The following is a 22,884-nucleotide window of genomic DNA, read 5'->3' on the forward strand; positions in this document are numbered from 1 at the left end:
AAAACAGGTCATAGCTTAGTTTAACCACTAGCTGAGGGAAGAAGACGTCTCACCCTGACTTTTAAAAATGGCCGTGAAAGCCGGGCGACAGATGTCTTCGTCGACAGACAGCAAGGAACAGAAACCGTCTCCACCTCCAGACAACAACAGTGACGAGGAAGAGACAAGTAAGTTATATCTAGCGAAGTGAATAGTTTGTAGGAAGCATGTAAAATCGAAACTAATCGATTTACCGAGTACAAAATGGCTGCCAATTCATAACTTCCGGTTTCTCGTTAAACTTTGTAAATTTGAATATAATATTGGTTGAAGGAAAACATGAAGCTACGTTGTAATTTGAAGCTAATATATTTTTGAATGGAGAAATGTATATGTTTCGTAACGTCATGGACATTAAAATGGTATGTTTTGTCTTGCTTTATCACTCACTGAGTTTGCAAAATATCAAGACAAGCACAAGAGCAGCTGACATTTTACTGCTGGCAATAAAGGGACCGGACGACACCAGCAGATTAGATTCTTCATCTGCATGGCTTCTTAGCCTTTTCTATATTGTGGGAGAAATTCCAGAACAAAATTGTCTCAGGAGACAGATTTTCTCTGCAGCTTTCATTTTGATTCATGATTTTCAAATTAACGACTTTAATATATTGAATCTCATACTTAACAAGGGCTAACTTCGTTTCAATTGATCGATTTTATCTCAGAATATCTAATATTCTTAATATTTTAAGCATTACATTGTTTGATGTTATAGGCGGCCGGTAAGGAGTTTAAGATTAGTTGACAAGATTGTCGAGAATATGTATTATGTTACCATAATTTTGAATTTGATTACAAAGAGGGGTTGTTTGAGAACTCTTGAAAGAAATATCACTGACTATTTTTTACATAAGCCGACAGTATTGAATGCTGAGGAGACACATGTGTGACTATGTAATCGCTTTGATAAATCTGTGACATTGTTGTCTCTAGCTGAGTTATCAATATTTAGACAGGCAGCGTCACAATAATTGACCTCTACATTGAAAAAAATGATTTGTTCTCCGCTATCTCCCTTTCCGTTTTATGTATTTTTTGCAGCCTCGTCATGAAAATCTTGAGCTCACACCAGATCATTTGATTTAAAAAAGGGGAAGCTACTGGGGCGTGCGAAACCGTGTCACTTCTTTGTTGTCGAATGCTTAAAAAAGCACACTTAGCTTAACATTCGCAATCTGGACAACAAATCAAAATAAATAAGGCGTGTCATGTGTAGAGTGTCACTGAATACGTGTCAGGTAGACTAAAGAGAAATATATTCTTTTAACTCAGAGAAACACCTCAGTATGGCATGGTTTACTCTGTTTATAGTGGCTGATCACCGGGTTGTGATTCGATACTTATAGGTGAAACGGACTGGTTGGGTGATAAATGAGTAGATTTACTGAGAGTTTGCAAAATTAACGAATAATGAATTGGCAGGCTGATTCGGCAGGCAGGTAGAAATTCAACGCTTGCGTTTTATGCTGACTATATATTTCTAAAACATTTTAATTGTGTGATATTGGTCACTGCAGGTGTTAAAAGTAAATATGGGACCTACATAGATATTTGAAGAGAACGAACAGTCTTACACAGGGCAACATAACATTGTTCGCTCGCTCACTTGGTGTGGATGACACTGAGTTCGACTCCATACACTTCGCTTACGACAAGTACGGACTTCATGAGATAAAGTACCAGGTCGTATCGACATGGAAAAAAAAATATGGCGAAGCGGCTAATGATGAGTGGTTTGCTCATTCTCTAGATGAGGTTAATCTGCATGACGAAGCTCAACACTTTAGACAAGGTAAGCGTCTCCAGGTGCAAACTTTTTTTTTGCTTTGTTGCTCCATTCTCGATAAACTTTACCGATGTATCAAAACAAAATTTAATATGGATGAATATTTTACATTATGGGAACAAAAATCGTCGCTTTTTTTGTTTGTTTGGTGTTTTTTAAATACATCGCTCACTCTTGCGAAATTTTAACTCATCCAGAGTAACGGACCAATAAAGGCAATGAGAGGGAAGCTTCTAAGAAAATTTATCGCTCGTTTCTCGCAATAATAAAAACTAATCGTTTTCGTCAATTGGACGAGTGCATATATGCACGGACCCTGCTGCAATGGTTGCAAATACATATATCTAGGACAATTGTTTAACAGCCAAGTTCGATGTTCTTTTGAAAATGGCGATTTTGAGAGAAAAAAAACGATATTAACAATTACTCTTATAAAATGCGGTTCCACCTCATAGAACATTCTTATAGATGGAACCTTTAGGTGTAATGACTTGCTTTAAAGATAGGCTCAGAAAAGACACAACTAGAAAAGATAATTCCTCCGAAACTTTGCTGCCCAGGAACATGTTAAATACAAGACTGGTTTGCCAAGGTTATTTGTGATTTAATTTCCCTGTAATTCTGGAACGGAGTATTTTCAAGAAAACAAGTTATGATTCAAAACAACATAGTCATGAAATATTAAAACTATCATCGATAAGCATTGAGTTACAAAAGCAACAAGATCTGAATTAAAACAGGAAAGATATTTTTTCCGGTCCATTCGAGAGCCAAAATTTTGTAGTTTGCTGCGTCACGGAAAGAATAACGATAACCAAGGGAAGGAAACGTGGTAATTACAGACATACATGTATATAATAGTACATTATTTTCTAGCTCTTTTCTTCCTACTTGTACTTTTCACTTTGTCATGATTTGATGATTGCTTTAAACAGGGACGTCGAAACGGCCAATGGAAGAGACAGGAAGCCCTGGTGGTGTCTCTGACTTCAAAGATAACCTACCCTGTAAACCTCTCCAGTCTTCACATCCATTCCCACTGGAAAGTGTCTCACGTGAATCTCCTCCTTCAAAGGACGTTCCTCAGGTGAGCAACGTTCTTCTAATCCGACAGACGACCAAGCCCAACAGTCGATGGTCGAACGGCAAACAAGCCCGAAAAGCTGGGGTTCCCGATTTTGGTTTCCTACCGTGTTGGCGGCAATCCTGGCGTTTGTGGCGGCTACGTATTCATTGTACCATGAAGAATATGCTGTAACAATCACGGTGGTTGCTACAATTACCGCAGTTTTTTTCTTCTTGGCAATTAGGGTAAAGGAGACTCAAGTAAGTGTCCAAACATTGTCTAAAGTGATTAATTAATAGGAGTAACAATATTTCAAATTAAAGTCTTGCTGTTTTCATCGTCGTCGATGCGCCGTAGTTTCATCGGATGTGTACAAGCACATTCTGTTTATTTGAGAGGTCGTCTGATAGGTATTTCATCCGTAGTTTGCAGGTAAACTTAGCCTGTATCTGTTTACTCTAATTAGAGAAAATTTTCAAAGATTATGCAGATGCCCCTGTTGAGTTACGGAAACCACCAGAACTCTTCAGTGCTGCCCATGACAAGTGTTTGGATGGTATCAAAAGAAGCTTTGAAGAATTCAAACGGAGTCATGATTACAACCATGGCATCCTCTTTCAGGTAAATCTATTCATCTCATACCCAAAATCTCGCATTTACTCATTCAGAAGACCAAGTGTCCATTTTAGGGGAAGGAAAGACAGAATCGAGCTATAACACAGTTATATGGCTTTTAATTTGGAATAAATCGTTTTCAATCCTGCAAAAGCTTTATGAGATATGACAGCGATGGACAAAAGAATGTCTTTGTGTACACATAGTGAACGGTGAAAGTATTTAGGACTTATGATTTTAGTTAAATTGTGTAGATACAACATACATACAATAATTATTTGTTATCGCATGGCTTGAAACCGATTTGTACACTCAATATAACATTCTCGAGAAATCTTACTTTTAGCGGAAAATATGCCATTTGTTCACTGTAAAATCTAATTAACAACATATATGTCTAACCAGGTAATGCCTGTATTGAGTTAATCAAAACTTGTAAAGAGTCATACTCTAGATAAAATAAGACGCCAGCTTGGGCGTAAGCATGATAATTTGTTTTGCAATATAACTTATTTTGAATGTCGCTTGGAAATTTTGAAAAATATTTTCAAGCAACAACAAGCATGCAATAACATTGAAAATACTTTGCTTTATAGATTGGTATGATTGCGATTATTTTGGTTCTCTGTTTCGTTTTATGAGTCGTAAGTACAATATTGCATGACTATGCGTTGTAGTGTATCTGATCTAGCTGTTGCTGTTTGCATATTGCCGTAGGTATTGTACGGTCTGGGTGGCTGCGGAAAAACAGAAATTGTCTCCTCCTATGCATGGAATAATTGGCAACGATACACGGGAGGTGTTTTTGTTTTGAACGGCCAGTCTAACAGTTATATTGACTTTGGCTTCAAGAAGATACTCGAGGTAAGATTTTGTGACCACTAAGTGACTTGATATTAGAACCTGGAAGTTTTAAGGAGCAAAAATTTATTAACAGGAAGTTATCTACATGCATGGCATTAACATTAGCCTACAGCACTTGTAAATATTGGGCCTTCCAAATGTGAATGTATTCCTGAAAGAAGATGTACTCATTCCATATTTATGACACATTTATTCCATTAGTCATGATCATAATGACTTTCCAACGTCTCGGTCAAGATGTGTTTGTCTGCAGTCGAAGCCGTATAAAGTTGATGACCCATTAATGCAGAAAAGGAAGGGTCTTAATATATTTCAATTGTTATTGGTATGGTAAAATTTACAGTATGCGAAAAGACATTGGAAAAATGCACTTCCAGTAAAAGGCCGACTTCTTTGGAGCTATCTTAAATTTCTCAGAACAAGTGGCTGACATAATCACTCCACAAGAATATTTGTGTGTTTGGTTCGCAAAATGTTGCTCAAAATACTACGAGATGTTGAATGTAATGTAGATCAAATGCCCCAGCGTTTATTTATTCGAATAAATACGTTAGACGGATAGCCTGTTCATTCATGGCAGGAAAATAAGTAGATAAATATTTTTGAGGCCTAACAGATCACAAAGGGCTGATATGCAGAGGAAGGCTTCAGAAAAACATGTGCTTTTTTTAAAGGACAAATCATGCTACGCTCCTATATTTGCATAATGTCTTAATGATAGCCTGAAAGACGATTAATAGGCTCGCATGCTCTCAATATTTTTTTCATTTATTCCTACACAGTCGATTGACTGAAATTCAAGGAATGGCTCACAACTGAGTGAAAATACTATAATCAAGGTAGCAAGGTTTCACAACTTAAAATTTACGGTTTTGTTATTTCGTCTAGTCTAATAATTGGATGCCTTGAAGTGTTGTTGTAGACAGATTTATTTATGTATTTATGTATTTATTTATTTATTAACACCATGTAAATAAAAGTTATCGAACATTTATTTCCAGAAAATGAAGATGGATCTTTCAAACGAGGAGAAAACTCCGAATAATATTCGGCGGACAGTGCTCAATAAACTGAATAAGAGGAAAGATTGGCTGTTAATCATAGATGACGCAGATGACCCTGAACTTCTCTGGCAGGTATTAGAAACACCTAAACCTTTAAGTGAGGGACATATTCTCGTTACCTCTCGGGTAAAAACGGTATGGGACGAATCATCCACTAACAAGATCACCCCACAGATCAAAAAAATACAAATCGAGCCACTAAGTGAAGACGATTCGGCCATTCTGTTACTAAGGCTGACTAAAATTCATGAGTTAAAACCGTTATCGCTTAAAGAAACGAAGCGGAATCTGAAACGCATGTCATCGAAAAACCCTGCAGAGTACCGTGCGATAATGTGGCTTGGAGGAGAGCAAGCACTTCATGGCCTGCCACTCGCGCTAAAACTGGCAAGTAGGTATGTTGCAGAGCACCACATCAGCTTCCAAACCTACAAAAATCTTTACCTAACGTGTAACCTGGATGTCCTTCCAGCGAGTACTTCAGAACCGTTAACAGGATGTTGAAACGACATGGTCTGAAACCATCTTACGCCGTCGGTTTGCGCTCAATTGTTGGCAAGGAGACGATTAACATAATGTCGTTAGATGAAAAGCAGCTCCAAGAAGATCCGATCAACCTCAGTGGTACAGATCTCACGAAGTTCCGAGAAGCCATACGAGAAACCAATAAAGCTGACTTCGTGAAGATGGTGGACTTAGATAAAGTAAACATCGTAAACACATGGTCGATCAACTACGATGAAATAAAAAGGGGAGAACCATACAAGAGAGTTTTTACATCTTTGCTCCTGTCTGTCATCAAGAATTCAGGTTGCGCTGTTTATTGATGGAGCTAAGTATCTGAATATCGGTTATCTGAGAGAATTCTTCATCCCGAGGAGCTTAAGAGGAAAATATCATGGAAAGAAAACATACATATGAAAGTTCTCAAGTTGTTCAAGACCTTGGAGAATGTTTCTTTCGCCACTAACATAGTTGGTTCAGAGGAGGAGGAAGAACACAAGCGCAGCCTTTCACGAGAAGGCGAGTACACAATCCATCATGTCCTGCAGCAGGTTGTTTTTCTACATTTCATGAGCCACGAAGAGAAGATCAAAAGCTTCAACAGTGCCCTTTCAATTTTGGAAATGTTATTTCCAAAGCAAGAGAAGTTCGAAGATTTCAGAACCAATGCTGTGCGTGATCGTCACTCCATCATTGCATTCCACACACTCGCAGTCAGTCAACACATACTGTCACTGGAGGATATTTCGGGTCTCAACAACGTTCATTCCCTGTTCACAGCAGTCAGCACTTACCTCTTCAGACTTGGACGGGCCAAAGACGCAAAATCGCTTTGCAAGGCCATGTTGCACATCAGTCGCTTACGGAAGCTGGACGATAATCTACAGTTCGCTGAAGGTATGAACCCTTTAGTCATCTACGTCAACGGAGTTAAATACTGCAATTTACTCACACTTATGGCTTTCCGTACTTATGCAAATCGGTACACAAGGTTTTTTTCCCAGGATTTTATAGTTTTAGAGTATATGCATTGCATTTGCCACGGGTAAATTTTAATACTTTGAGTATAAGTAAAATGTTTAATGCTCAAAATTGATAGTGCGTATCTGTCAAAAGGAGTCACTGATGTTCCTATTCGCTGTCTTTTCTAGAACTGACCTACCTCGGGAGGGCGTATTTTCAGACCAAGACATTAGATAAGGCTGAGCGATATTTTAGCGACAGTATTGATGTATACAAAGGGATTTCTGGAGAAGAAAACATAGAAGTTCTCAAAGGTATGTACATCAGCTGTTGGAATAGATTATTCATTAGTCAATGTTATGTATAATAAGAATATACGGAGAAAGTTCCAGCAGTTTACACGCGCATAAGCTGGGGGAAGGTCTTGACGCAGTTTTTCATTATCTCAGACTTACCCGGAGCTTGACCAGAGCTTTACGCCAAAGCCTAGTCAGAAACTCCACAAGTTGACAAAAATATACCGTAAATACACATTTAATCTTGTGTCCATAGCTCTGGTTTTATATATTCGTGCAAAGTAACGTAATGGAAACTTTGTCATTCGACAAAGAGACGTGAAAAAGACAGTTCCTTACATTCAAGACAGAGTAATTTCTAACGTATTTCCTTGATATATTACATGCCAACAGAACATTTTTCTAATGACACTATCTTGTGAAAAGAAGAGAGCATTATTTGAGAAAGTTAACAAATGCTTAAGTAATCCTTTTATATCTTGATTTCTCATTAAGTGAAACAAAGACTGGGAAGAGCAATGCAAGACAATGAAGACTACATGAAGGACAGCAACAAACGTGAAGAAATTGAGAGATTACTTACAGAAACACTGAACATGAAAAAGAAGATCTTCGAAAACAAAGACGAAAAAGACCATTATACTGTAGCACATGGTAATAATTTTATCAATGGCATACATGATTCCTTTGTAAAAATTTAAGCAATTCAACATACTGTTTTCAAAATCGCTCGAAATCCTGTTACACTTATTGCAATGAAGCAAGTACGTAACAGTGACAAGGAGAAAAATATGATGTATTGACAAAATGTGAAATCAAAAAGCATCATCATTACGGGAATCAATTTTGTTATCCTGCAGCCTTGCACCAGCTTGGCTGCTTCTATCAGAACACAGGAGAATTCGAGAAGGCAGAGGACATGCTGAAAGAGTCTCTGGAAATGAGAAAAAGATACTGGAAGAGAAAATATGGCACCATTGAAGTGGAAGATGTAGCTATTGGAATGACACTACTGGCACGAAATAATATTCTTAACTCTCGCAAAGATATCGAAGAGACTAAGACGATTCTCACATCAGCGTTGGAGATTAAGGAAAAATGCATGGTATCAACGAACGAATCATATCAGCTGGGTTAGTGAATGTCTCTATAGATTTGAATGTAAAATACTATACAGGAAGATTTCAATTGCATTGGCTTGTCCGTCCACCTCTGAGCTGGCTAAAACCGTTTTATACCGGTTGTTCAATCAAATGTTATGAATTACAAAAATCTTGTGATAACTCAAAACTTTACGGTAAAAAAATTCGACAAGGATGTATATTTTTATATTCTAGCGATATTCTTTTAATTTTGATGATGATGATGATGATGATGATGATGATGATGATATCTCCTCTTAAAATCCTAACAGGTCTGTATTATTTAGCTATGCTCTATCATATCATTGGTGACGACTCGAATTCTCGTGACTATTTAAGTAAGATCGAGATAGAAGAGTACAGAACACTTTTCAATAGAAACAGGGACGAAAAGGATCGTGCAAAAGGTAGATGCACTTTAACTTTACTCGATTCAGTCATACAAGTATCCATCCATCATTGTTCCAAGGGCGGAATGTTTCTTATCTCATTGAGCTACTTGCCTTTGATTGTTCTACATAACCGTTTTCATATATGAATACTCATATACTCATGCTCATGTACATGCACTCTGGTGACTTAACATATTAAAATACCAGTTATATTGATCATTTTGCATCGAAATGTTCGTTAAACGTTTTCATTTTAAGGTTATTAAAAGCCAAAACAATACGAGCGAGCTTCATACTCAGATTATCCCATGCTCAAATGAGCGTTGGTTTTACAATGGTTGAAGCCTTAGATCTGACAGTCGGTCAAAAAAGATTATCAGGTAGTGAGCTACCATTATTATTATAATTATTATTATTATAATTATTATTGTTGTTGTTGTTGTTCTTGTTCTTGTTGATGTTTTTATGTAGTTTTGGTTGCATAGTCGTTGTTGTTTCTTCTCTTGCAAATCACACTTTGCTGGTAACAAGCATTTACTTTGCGATATTTCGTTCATTTCAGTTTTTGAAGTGGAAATGGTTTGGATGTAGGATGTTTATGTCAGAGGCCAACTGAGCTCCAAATTGATACATCGTTGGTCATGAAGTCAAGCCATAATATGTCATTCTAAGCTACCATGGAGTTAAATACATTATCGTCAGAAGTCATAGGAGAACCCAGAACCATCAAAATCTCTGAAAGATGAACTAAATGAAAAAGCCAAAACCTAACATTGAACAGAAATCAAAAGGGGCAACGATAGTCTTAAAAATATATCCGTTGATTTCGTCATTTATCCAAGCATGTGGTAGATTGTTTCATTCTTTAAGACCTTTTAGACCATTTTACTATCAAGGACAGGTGAGAATTAGGGAATATGTAGGTGTAGTTTGCCATCATTTTTTCCACTTTCCCATGGCACTACAGAATTTGAAACGATATTATAACCTTGTTTGTGTTCCACGACTTTTGTGACACACAGGACGTCGACGGCTAAACTTTACAAAGTAAATAATCTTAATCTTTCAAATTACGGTAAAAATCATGTCTGATGTAACACTTGGTGAGGGTTATTTTAAAGCTCCTGGAGTAAGAGACATTTTCACCTTCTTCGTTTTTTTTTCTAAAATCGAACATTCTATTTTCCCTATAGAGTAAACACAGAGATCGCAGCCATTTCTAATTTAAATATTGATAAATGTTAGGTAATTTGCTACCCTGATTCAAAACTTAGTACGGTGACTCCTGACTCCTATTCTTCATTTGGTAAGAAAATGGTTGTGAGTTTAATGAAGGAAGTTTAAGCAAATTAAATCTCAAGTCTGTCACTTTCGAGCCGTGTATAACCTTCAGAAAACTGAGTATAGATAATACTTTCGTTATTTTAAAGAGTTTACTCAGATTTGCCCACAGATTTGCTTTCTCTGATAATGATTTTATTTTCTGCTGTAAAATTTAGCTACATCGTTTTGTAATGTATTCATTGTTTTGATTTAGCTTTATTGCGATTTTTATAGCGAGTATGTATGTGCGAGCGCTTCATGAACTCTGTATAACGGAAGTATCTTATTCAGAAAATTATAACAAGTTAGGTTGGTCATTGAACCACTCTTTTTTTAAGTTTGATATTTAGCCGAGCAATTTTGACTGCGATGTATTTGCCGGGTGACTGGCTGCGGGTTACGAACTCGTGAGTTCAAAATCGTTCGGGAATCTACTGAATATCTACTGAATTACATTGACAAGCTATATTACTCTCACTAAGTCACTAAATTAATATACCAAGACCAATACAGCTTAATCCGCTTTACTTAACCTTTTTCTGTTGTAGCTACTGTCGTTTAAGACAACCGGTGTGAAAGTACGTAACTTTTTATGTTATTCAATGAATGCAAAAGTATTCATTGTACCGACTTTGAATAATCGCTTGATACATGTCTGAATTATGGTTCCGGGCATGAAAAAGTCGTAACAAAATGGTCGCCGCGTAGCCATATTCAATCCTATTATAAAACAAATCAATGTGCATATGCATGACATAGGTCAATGTCCTTGTACCAACTTTGAATAAATCCGTTGAGACATGCCTGACTTATGGCTAAGGACATTAAAAATTGTAACAAAATGGCTGCACGGCGGCCACATTGGATTATATCGTGAAACAAATTGATGTGCATTCGTATGACATAGGTCAATGCCCTTGTACCTACTTTGAATAAAATCAGATGTGACATGCCTGAATTATGGCTAAGGACATAAAAAATTGTAACAACATGGCCGCATAGCGGCCATATTGGACCATATCGTGAAACAAATTGACATGCATATGTTTGACATAGGTTAATGACCTTGTACCAACATTGAATAAAATCGGATGAGATGTGCCTGTGTTATGGCTCCGTATATGAAAAAAATCGTAACAAAAAGACCGCCATGCGGCCATATTGGATCATACCGTTAAACAAATTGACTTGCATATGTTTGACATAGGTTAATGTCCTTGTACCAACTTGAATAAAATCGGTTGAAACATGAAAAAATCGTAACAAAATGGCCGTATGGCGGCCATATTGGATCGTATCACAAAACAAATTGACGTGCATATGTATGACATATGAAGTAATCCTTGTACCAGTTTGAATGAAATCACCCAGGCATGTCTGAGATATCTGCGTGAACGGACGCACGCACGCATGACCAAACGTATATGTCCCCCCGTACGGTGTCCGTGGGGACTAAAATGAGAAGAGTCATACAAAGACTCTATCTATACACGTTTGCATCAAAAATGTCTAATCTGTAAAAAGTCCAACTACTGGTAATAGTTCGAACAGAAACCACCTCGACCTCCAAATACAGCAGTGACGTGGAAGATACCAGTAAGTAGTATTGTAACCGAGCTCCAAAACAACACAATGTTATATGTGATCGATTTCTCCGGACACAAAATAGCTACCATAGATTCTTTCCTTATTCTGTATTTCAATTTGCATTCAGGACAGATTTGGAGACGCGCATGAACGTATAAAACTTTATTATGTTCTAAAGTCAGTGCTATTTTATTTTGAAGAAATGTATTAAATATAATTTCTTAAACACAAACACCGAGTGCGTTTGCAATACCTAATTTCAATAGATATGAAAATTTAAACACAGCAAGTAACTCAATATGAAATGGCTTAAATGAAACCGTCGACGGCAAAAATTATGAAGAGTGAAGAGAAAGTCTCGCGAATATATTTTAGAGACTATTAAGTTTCGTTTTAAATGTAAGATAAAAAAGGTTGCGTCATAGGTTTCAATGAGGAAGTGTATGCGGTGTTGTTAAACAAATTTATACTGTACTTCCCTAGTGATGAAAAAAATGTAAAGGGCCACAGGCAAGGGTGAAAATATCGCGAACTTCCATCCAGGTAAAGAGCCCTTACACGGAATGAGACTTTACCTATTTTTAGGAAGGCTCTCACATCATTTTCACAAAACTGTAGGTAGAGTCCATCGCTTGCATCGACATCGAAAACAACAACAGCATTAAAAAATGGAGGTAGGCCCCATGATCAAAATAATTGCAGTCGGTCAAAGCATGGCGTTTCTATAACAGAAGGGGTTACGAATAAAAGGATATTACAGTTGCTTTCTTGGCTGAAATGCAGAACAACATACTCGATGTATCAATTGTACTTAGCTGCGGTAAAATGTATTTAAAAAATGGGGTAACGCAATGGAAAGTCTAATGTTAAAAAAGGCTCATAACATGGTTTGTATTCAGTTCTGAAAAAACAGTAATGGAAATACGAAAATATAAAGAATTGAAATGACTTTTAGTTTCATTTTAAATTAGAATGGCGTCACAGATTTCAATAAGGAAGTGTATCCCGACTAGTTTTGCAAATTCCTAAAGTGTCATACTGAATGAACTCCGTTTGCCAATCTACAAAGTTGTCAGCCATAATGGAGGGCATGGAGACTCAATGGTAAAGTTAGATGCCAGATGTACGGGGACTCAGAAAGCGTGTGTACATAGTTGACTGCTTATAAATGCTCTTTGCATTTCAACTCAAATGCCCCTTGCTCCGAAGGACAATTTCAACAGATGATGAATGGACCGGTTTTCAGGAAAGCTCTCGCATTTTCGTGATGAGTTTCTGCTAAACGAGTTCAAAATGACCCTGACTTTGTCTGCAATCTCCGACTAATATCGTATTGATAAGACAGCCACTGCCTTTTCCATTATCTTAGTCATATGTCGAATTAACTTGACAATGGACTTTGCCATCAAAGTCCAGGCTATAGTACTGAACGCTACTTAAGGACGTATGTGTATGGCCGCTATTTACATTTTTGACATAATTTTCAGGACGACCGGCGTGAGCGGAAAATGTCAAAGCAGTCCGTGTAAGAATTAGTTTATGCATATGATTTGATAAGCCCTACCGTGCAAACAATGAGGCCGTAGTGAAACACAAATACACTGAAAAGATATCTAAAAGTAGATACTCGAAAGAGACCTGAACTATCTAGAAGTTCATTAGAATGTAGGACCTGGAATGTCTGCAAACATATATTTAGTCTAATTGCTCCGATTAAAGTGGCACTCCCACTTGGTAATATTTTTAAAGCACATGTTTTTTAATGCCAACGGTCGAGTATTTGACGTGGCGACTGCGCGCGGATCGCGAGATATCGATAAAAACATGTCTTCAAAAAAGTAAAAGTTTGAATTCCGGTGGCCCACCTAAATTCAGCTTCCGAATATCGAACGTTCGGCACTGGGGCCATTGTCAACTAAGCTATGGAGTACGAGTCTACGCTTACGCTGCTGTACGCCACAGTACCACTCACGTCGGTGATCGGTCATGCCCCGTGGGAGAAAGCTGAGTCTTACTGACTTGGCGAAAAACGAAAAACAATTTTTGCTGATTCCACCAGAATTCGCATAGGTGACTAGCACAGTTACATGCGGTTGATACATAGCGGCACGCGCGGCGAACCACACGTCCTGCGTGGCAGACGACAAAATGTAGTCATCGGAGGCGGCTAATATTTAACACGTAAAAGCTGATGTCTATGTGGTATTGGTTAAAAATATAAGACAACTTATTTAGAATAATAAAAACGACAAAAACTAAGGAGAAGTTTTATAAAACTTACCTGAGGTAAAGGCATAATGCTGTATATATTTAGTCTTTGCAGTGGAAAGTAAATTAATTGCGTCGTTCGAACTTATTGTAGACTCCCTAGAATATCGTCAATCTGCACAACAACATACCTTCGGGGGATTTCGGGTCAAAATCAGAAACGATCGTAAAACTTCGGGATGTGAAAAATACGCTCGGGAAATGACATGTTTTTATCGATATCTCGCGATCCGCGCGCAGTCGCCAGGTTAAATATTGACCGTTAGCATTAAAAAAATGTGTTTTAAAAATTTTACCAAGTGGGAGTGCCTCTTTGAGTAAAAGGTTAAATGTCACTTTGTTATGGTTGAAATGCAGAAACACAAGCTCCACGTATCGACCGTACCCTGGAACACAATAGCAACAATAAATGGGCAATTTATAGGGCAAAGTCAAGCAACGTTGACATGCTATTAATGTCACTATGTATAGCTTACGTGACAGCGACGTGGTAAAATGATAGAACAGTACCACTTGATATCAGAAAACCGGATACCTTTGGGAATCATCGGAATTAATGGATTGGTTCCGTGTGATGAATTCATGGATTGACGAAGAAATGTTTGTGTAAATTATCAAATAATAGATTTATAGAAATGTGAAAATTCTTCCACGCCAAAAATATTTACAGTATCAAAGAGTACCCTTATGGACAACGGTGACATCACAGTCTCAATGATGATCTCAGTGACACACACCGACCATAGCACTCCACCAGAATCTCAGTCGCCGCGAGAAATTCATGAAGAGAAGCAAACACCCCCTATCTACGCTGAAGCCTAATGACCAAAGGTTAAACGTTTACGGGTCTTAGTCTAGTTTCGCTGGAATGGTTTTGAGGTGGTATTTACAGCGATTTTACCAGGGGCGGCGGCATACAATGAACTACCCCCAGTATATGCCAATGTCCTTTTTGTTGTTCTGACTGTCATCGGACTTGTGGTTCCCAGAATATTGCAGACCGGAACTGGTAGTAAGTTCCCACACTTTGCTGTCAATCGGTTTGAAAATTTTTGTGTTCATTTGTAAACTTTCATATTTCTTGTAAATTAACTGTATCAATTGTAAGAATATGATATATTTATCTGAGACAATACTGTCATTAGAAAAAGTAGTATTTTATTCCCTTTTCATGAATAATGGACGATATCTGTTTAATCAGAGACAATTTTCAAAGATTATGCAGATGCCCCTGTGGAATTACGGCAAATCACCAGATCACTTTAGGTCTCCTCATGACAACTGTTTAGAAGAAATCAAAAACAGCTTTGAGGATTATAAACGGAGTCAAGATTATAACTATGATGTCATCTTTCAGGTAATCCACATTCTTCCTATCGCTATACCATTTTAGCCTTTGTGTGACTCAGATTAACTGTTTAATTAATTTAGAGAAAAGGGTTTGCATAATTCGATATAATTCAAGGGTGGAAAGACCAAGAGCACGTTCTGATGCTCTCTATCGTAGTGTATATAGATCATGGTTCCTTATTTATACTAAACGTATACTTTGCTACATTATATCGTGCACAAGGTAACATGGTTAATGTCAAATAAGATTTGTCTGGTGTAATTGCTGTCAGATACTTCAATAGTAAATTGAATTCGTTTACATTGAGTCATAAATGAGAAATCTACTTTGAATATGATACACAAACTGTTAAGTTTCGAGGTCATGCTGATGAACTGCATGTCGGAATAACCATTACGCACCAACACAAGGCGTTAATCGTGTGTAAGATTTAAGCAACCGTTTCGAGCACTAAAGCCATAAGACAGATGTGAGAGATGCACCATTGTTGGCCAAAGTGAGCCTGGTAGCTTGGACCAGTGTATTAAAGCTATGAGAGGGAGACACTCGATGACATGTACCATGGTGTGGTAATTTTATCAATATGGAAGGCATGGAATTGTTTTAGAGCAGGTCTGATTCTAGTAAATAAATTACACCGGGCCACGTTATAGGTATACCCTTTCAAAAATTAAGCCCCTCGTGAACATAATGTGTTTCATAGGAAATACATTCAATGGGTAAAGAAACATGAAGTTTTTGAAGTGTGATGGGAGCGGCTCTCAGCTATGATGATTGTGTGCAAGGGGGTTATGACGATTCATATATGGATTTGGAGCAATTCTAAGTTAGCTCGCCAAATAAGACGGAAAACAATGACAATCAAATATACCTTACACGCAAGAGAAGAAAATTGAATCGCGAAATGACAGATAGCAAGGGTTTCATATATTTACAGCTCCCCGTCTCCCTCTCGGGAATAGCTAGCGAAAGGACGCCGGATATTGAAAAAGAGTAGTAGCTCAAAATCTTCAAATATATACTGTTTGTTTCGCTAGAAATGGACGTTACATATTATCTGGTGCTGTCCCTTCTCTGCTTGTTTTCTTAAGGGCACCTCCTATATACAATCTGTACAATTAAAACACTCGCCATATCATCCACTTTGCATGTGGATATCATGGGTGATCAGACCCTTTTACACTGGTACGCCAATATCATTACCATGCAGGTGCCGCCATAGGGTAAATTTCATCAATTTCGCAAAACCATCTCAAAACATGTTTCGAAGGTATATACTCTGATTTTAGGCATTTCTGACCTCGACCTAAATTTTGGAGGGGAAAGTTGAGCTGTTCGTAAGTGCCCTCCCACTGGCATACGCGGAAACTTGCCCTCCCACTGAAATTATACTCCCCACTGCCCTCCAGTATCTATGATCTGCCCTCTCCCCACTCCCCATAACAATTTAAGCTCCCCACTCCCCTGTTCCCACTACTGAAATATCTCCGTTGCCCACTGATGTACATATTCCCAAAAGTGCATTTCACTTACGCAACTATTTATTTATCACCCAGGTTGCGTTTGTTCTGTGATTATTCGTATTCCGCCAGTATTTAAAGCTAAGTAGGGGGCTAAGTACCGGACTGGTTGACTGTCCACTTGGCTTTTCTCGGGCATATGCAACAGTTGCAGGCTGTCTAAGTTACTATGGGCCATTGTGTTCAGAACATTCTACTTACACGAAAGTCTTCTCGAGTAAAGTGATGTAAATAAATTACCCGTTTTCGATTTATAGCCATGCCTATGCGCCTATTGATTCGGGGCACTGACCCACTAAGCAAGTGATGAAGAGCGCCCTCTTTGGCACTATGTGAAGCAAGGGCAACCTACAACAAAGTCGAAATAGACTCTTCAGCATCATTATTCTATCGTGGAACCGGACACGTGTAGTCGACAAATGCAGAATTTTAAGATGATTGGCTTAAATAGGGAAGAGGCCTTGTGCATACAAAGAGTATATCCGTATGCACTGCTGCACTTACTCAGTACTGGCCGACCCCCCTCCCCCGCAGGCCGGGCCCCTCCCCCTATACTTCGGCTGCTTACATTTTTCATCCCCTTGTTCTTTCAGGACAACCTTTGACCTGCTTTGACCCTACGCAATTTTCCCATTCTAAAAGTCCACAATCTGTAAAATTAGACACTTTTCTGCCAGTATCCATGGGTCGATGTGATTTTGAATTACAAGGCGGGGTAATACTTGCCGAAAATACATTGTATAACCCACAAATTTCATCATTTGGCTGCATTTTTCAAGCGCGTAGCTTTAATATATAGTACATATATATCAGTGTGTTTGCAAATTGAAAATCTGTTATGCAAAGCATCATACCAGCCACAAATTCATCATTCAGCTAACTTTGGGAGCATAACGTTTACACATGAGAGATGTATATCAAAGATATCAGGGTGTTTGCAAATTGAAAGGCGGCATTTCATTATGAAATGTACTATTCATATGAAAAACATGACAAAAAAGTGGTCATTTAGTGTATCCTCTATGAGAATTGAGTATAGGAGAGCAACAAGAACAAAGACTTCACAATAGAGTGACATATTTTAGAAAGACAAATGACAAAGTTGGTGTATTTTCCTGTGTCTAAACACCCATCAAGGTTTTTGATGTACTGCTGTTCTCCATTTGATATTCATTATTGACATCCGTTTACATACAATAGTTTTTGAGATCTGGTTGTGCATAGAAAGTGTGAAATATATTCACAGCTTATTTAAAATATTGTATGCAAACTTCAAGCATTAAAATTTCACCTTTGAAAATCGCATCTTACAACTGATATGCCAACGATTTCATTAAAACACAGAACGACTGAATGTATAATTTATATTTCACATTTTGTTTCACTTTTGTCGTGGCAGGGACGAGTTTGAAGTGGGAGTCACTCTGTTCTTGAAAGTTGGATTAGGGAGGGGGTAATCCACTTCTGGACATTAGTAGAAAAAAATCCACCCTCAGGCCGCAAAAACTGTCCAGTCTCTAAATCAGGACTGAGCATTTTCAGAGATATTAAGGAATCAAATAATAGTGTGAGTTCTTCAGATTCAAAGATTCCTTATCTCTGTTTCATCCCCTCTCCTGGAAACATGGAGAACATCTGAAAGCAATGTGTCTTTCATTGTAAAGATACCTGGGATTTAATATACTTTCTAGTTAGGACTTCCAATGAGCAAAGAAAACAGGACACCACTATTTGATAAAGAATTATTTTTTATTATCATTATGCACAATTTACTCATGCACACTTTCACCTGATTGTCAATAAAGAAAAGATGAAGTATTTCATTAGAGAACCAATGTTTTTCAAAGTTACCAATATTGTAAATTTCGGTGGCTGCCATACTGTTAACACATGGAAAAAAATCTTTCCCAATTAACACTCTTGTTGCTATTCAGTTTTAAAATGCTTCAAAAATACAGACTGAAAGAAGAGAGTTTGTTTTGAAAAGTAGGTCTGTAAGATGTATTCTAGCTTCACATAATACGCTCTATCCTGAAAGCCAGAAATAAATAAAGATGGGAGCAGCTCAGCTGTGATAAACATGTATTATATTAGAAAATTGTTCTGACTTTGTCAGTGTGAACAAGTCATGATGAAAGGTGATCACTATTTCACTAAGACCAATTAGATAACAATGAATTTGTATACCAAATTTCAAGACAATTGAAAATGCTGTTTCTGAGAAGATTGTTTGACCAAAGAAGTACAAGTATGAAAATTTTACCATCATTTGAATAAATTTTCTTAATGTGATCCCTGGGAACTAGCCAACCAAATTTCAAATTAATATGAGGATTGGCGTATGGAAAGATTCTCTGACTAAAAAAATACAAAAACATTTCCACTAAATTAAATGACTTGGACAAATGGACTTAGCTGACCCAAAAAAAATATGAGAGAAATGAAATACATAATGCTTATTAGGGCCGCGATGGGGAAGATGGAAACATTTTGACATTTAATTCAAAACGAGCGTCTTTCAAGGTTTATCTCATCCCTAAGTTGACTTGGTATATATTATTGCAAACTTTCATTAACCCTACAACAATCACAGGGCCATATTCATTTATCAAACCTATTTCAGACTATTTAAAATGAATCTATTCACATGCAAATAATTAACATAAACAATACAGGCACCCTGACGATTTAAATTACCTGTACACATTGTACATATTGTAGTATTTGTATAAAAACAATCATACATTAAACAAAATATATTCACACTAATGGATTTTTAGTGTTTCAATGTGTTTTGAACCAGTTAAGTACATGGTCAACTTGTATCAATGTTTAGTTACAGCTGCGTATCTTGTCAATTTACTTTCTTTACTATAGTGTAATACGATGATGGAATGATGCTATTAGGGGCAACATCAAAAGTTCAATATATCTAACTTAATTGCTTAAGTTTGGCCTAAGACCCCCCACCCCCCCCCCCTTCTAACTTCACTGACCTAAAATTGAAAAACATTGTGGACTCATACCCTGTACTAATTCTTTCAAACGACGTACCAATGTACCATTGAATTAAATAAAAATTGAAAACCATTATAAAGTAACAAAAATACGGGTGACTGGATCGGTTTTAGTGTACAAAAAACAGCCTTGAATCGTAAAATTTGCCAAAAAGACGTAAAATCGTTTTTGACTGCACATAAATTAATTTTGCCAAACCCCCCCCCCCCCAAACTTAAGCAATTAAGTTTTTTTTTAAAGATCGATCTTTTGACGTCGCTCCTTACATTAACAAACTGTATGTAAGCCAAAGGTAATATCCTGTTAGCTACTGAATTAATATAATATGACTACCCAGTGTCAGCCTTCGACAGGAAAGCAGTTGAAAATGTTCATGCAAGAATACTCATCATAACCTGTAATACTCTACAGAATACGTTCACACTGAACAATTAGTCAAGAATTGTTCCGTGGAGTATCTCATAAACAACTTGTTTTCTGAATTTAGCGACATCTTCCCGAAAGAAATCAAAAACAATAATTTATATGAATAATTAAAGTATGCATTTTCGAACAAAGGTCACTGAACTAATGAGACAACATCACTCAACCAGGTATGAACTGTAAATGCTCACGTGTTTCATTATATATTGCACATATGTGTAAATTTGAACCTTTGCCACATGTTTGTAACTTCATTGAAAGTATTATGATCAACATAATAAACAATTATTGTAACAGTATTGTTATACCGTGAGAGTCAACCAGATTCACCATTCAAGTGTGAGAATCAGCCAGACTTGTTGTTCACTGGTGTGAATCAATCTGGTTAATTTTCACCAGTGAATGATGAGTCTGGTTGATTCTCACTTAAAAAATTACCATTCTCACAGTGCTTGGTGAGAATTTCCATTCTCACGGGTGAGAATCTATTATCTCACCAAAGAGTGCATTTCTCACTGCTCACCGGTGAGAATTTTTGAATTTTCACCGGTAGCAGTGAGAATGACCAGAGATTCTCACCAATTGCGAGAAAGCGTCACTTCTCACTCCAGTTTCGCAATTTTTTCCTAGAGTGATATGAAAGGAGTTTTTCAACGTCATTTCGTTCTTGATTAGAAGGTTTGGATTACTTTCAATTTCCACTACCTCTAGTACACAGGCAAAATTTAACAAATGTTTAATGCATCATTGGCAAAAGTTATACAATTGGAATGCATCTTGAAATTCATGATGTGTCGTCGCTTAATCTGTAGAACTATTTAAAGATTATGTAAGTCAGTAATATGTGGCGTTTTAGAAGAAAACCTAAAAGGCTGACTTTTTTGGGCAGTCATTATTAATTTCATCTTTCTTTTAATTGAAAGGCATAATGGAAAAAAGTTAAAAAAATTGAAGCATCTTGCATGATGTCTGGTTTGTTAATCAGTGTAACTCTTTAAAAAAACAAAGGGTTATACACTGTGATGAAAACTTAAAAGCCTTGAACAAATATTCAGAGATTTAGGCTTATGTGTTGAAGTAAAAGAAAGCATTGCAACTCAAAATTACGAGAATTTAAAAGATTAAAACAAGTCCAGACTACATTTTAGTGATTTCCGTCCTGTCGATAGTCCATCAGATTTGATTTTTATTTCTTGAAATTATTAGTTCAGAAGAATGTGACGCTAAATGCAATGTCTATTTTAAGATAAGGATCTCCATAAAGGTATTTTCAACATTCGCAACGATCAAAAATTGTCAATTATGCTATTTCCAAAGTATCCCTGACCTTTTTCTGGTTTAACATTGCTTTCTCAAACACATTGCCTGCCGTGACACGGCAGAGGAGATAATCAATTATCAAAAATCTTTTCTATTTTGACCAAATCTTTCGCCACACAGTTAAGACAAAGACTTGGAAGAGTAATGCAGGAGAACAAAGAGTACATGAAAGGTGGTGAAAAGCGTAGAGACATTGAGAAGCTATTGAAAGAAATACTGCACAAGAAGAGAGAGATCTTCAAAGACACTGATGAAATAGACCATTACACGATTGCACATGGTAAATTCTTTGCTTGCAAATTCATATCCTTCCCACGTATTCTTTGTATGACACTTTAGCTAATGCCATATAGTTTATTCAATTACATTTACCCGATCATGTTATAAATTATTGATGTCTTGAAGTAAGTCCTTACAATGTCTTCTAGTTATGGCAAATGTTCAAAGACTTTAATAAACAACCATCAGTTTTAGAATAGTCGGATGGATTGATGGATGGATGGATGGATGGATGGATGGATGGATGGATGGATAAGTGAAACGCTGAACACTTGAGTTGATTGATCGATTTTGTTCATCGACAGCCTTGCACCAGTTAGGTTGCTTTTATCAAGAAACGGGAGAATATGAGAAGGCCGAAGAAATGCTGAAAGAGTCCTTGGAAATGAGAGAAAGATACTGGAAGAGAAAACTTGGCTCTGACGAAGTGGAAGATATAGCAGTTGGCAAGACAGTGCTTGCACGAAATGATATCCTCAATGACCTGAAAGAAACGGAGAAGACTGAAACTTTACTCAAGTCAGCGTTGGAGATCAAGGAGAAGTGTATGGCTTCCGCAAACGAATCGTACCAATTTGGTTGGTTAATTCTTCTTCCTGTTTGGGATAAATGTATTGTACATTTACGCTTTACATAATTTCTTGTAGATGTGCATCTTTGTCTGTTACTGTTTAGCTACATCGCCTATTACTTTACAAGAAATCGAGTAAAGTGTTTAAGCAAACGCAAAACACCATCTCATCAGTTTGCAAAATGTCACAATGCGACTCTAATACCTTTGTCGCACCACAGATATTTACCATTCATTATTGTCTTAACCATAAGCTTCAAAAAAGATTCGAAAATTTTCTCTCTGTTTCTAGCAACAATTTAATTTGAAACGGACGCACCCATTTAGGAAATTTTGCCGTTGAGCTACCTGTAAAATTTGTCTTCAAGTTTATCCTCCTATACAATGAAAGCGATGTAAAATACAACAATAGTTCGATGTTCAGGGTATTACCAGGTAGATTCATCAAATTGCGACTCTTGTTCTGTCTTGTATGACTTTCTCTGTATTC

The 22,884-nt window shown here is 37.2% G+C and overlaps 1 protein-coding gene across 2 annotated transcripts; it reads left to right on the forward strand.

The window, feature by feature from the left end:
* Positions 1 to 11,874, forward strand: LOC139121765 (nephrocystin-3-like). Of its 2 annotated transcripts, none has more exons than XM_070686905.1 (11): positions 1 to 167; positions 1,560 to 1,834; positions 2,764 to 3,154; positions 3,376 to 3,515; positions 4,227 to 4,373; positions 5,375 to 6,838; positions 7,093 to 7,218; positions 7,696 to 7,854; positions 8,061 to 8,333; positions 8,615 to 8,749; positions 9,297 to 11,874. In XM_070686905.1, exons 6-11 carry the CDS (start codon positions 6,355 to 6,357, stop codon positions 9,323 to 9,325), a joined length of 1,206 nt encoding a protein of 401 aa, XP_070543006.1. In that variant the 5' UTR covers positions 1 to 167; positions 1,560 to 1,834; positions 2,764 to 3,154; positions 3,376 to 3,515; positions 4,227 to 4,373; positions 5,375 to 6,354; the 3' UTR covers positions 9,326 to 11,874. The 2 variants fall into 2 exon arrangements, with proteins under 2 accessions (XP_070543006.1, XP_070543008.1); XM_070686907.1 differs by having other exon boundaries at positions 26 to 167; positions 3,361 to 3,515.
* Positions 11,875 to 22,884: the final 11,010 nt, after the last annotated feature.

This window comes from Ptychodera flava, chromosome 21, assembly GCF_041260155.1.
Source record: "Ptychodera flava strain L36383 chromosome 21, AS_Pfla_20210202, whole genome shotgun sequence".
NCBI lineage: Eukaryota > Metazoa > Hemichordata > Enteropneusta > Ptychoderidae > Ptychodera > Ptychodera flava.

Excerpts from the sequence above, each read along its gene's own strand:
- LOC139121765 (XM_070686905.1), top strand. The coding sequence starts at position 6,355 with ATGAAAGTTCTCAAGTTGTTCAAGACCTTGGAGAATGTTTCTTTCGCC. Across the intron at positions 8,334-8,614 it reads GAACGAATCATATCAGCTGG|GTCTGTATTATTTAGCTATG; the intron begins GTTAGTGAATGT and ends AAATCCTAACAG. Across the intron at positions 8,750-9,296 it reads CGAAAAGGATCGTGCAAAAG|TTTTTGAAGTGGAAATGGTT; the intron begins GTAGATGCACTT and ends CGTTCATTTCAG.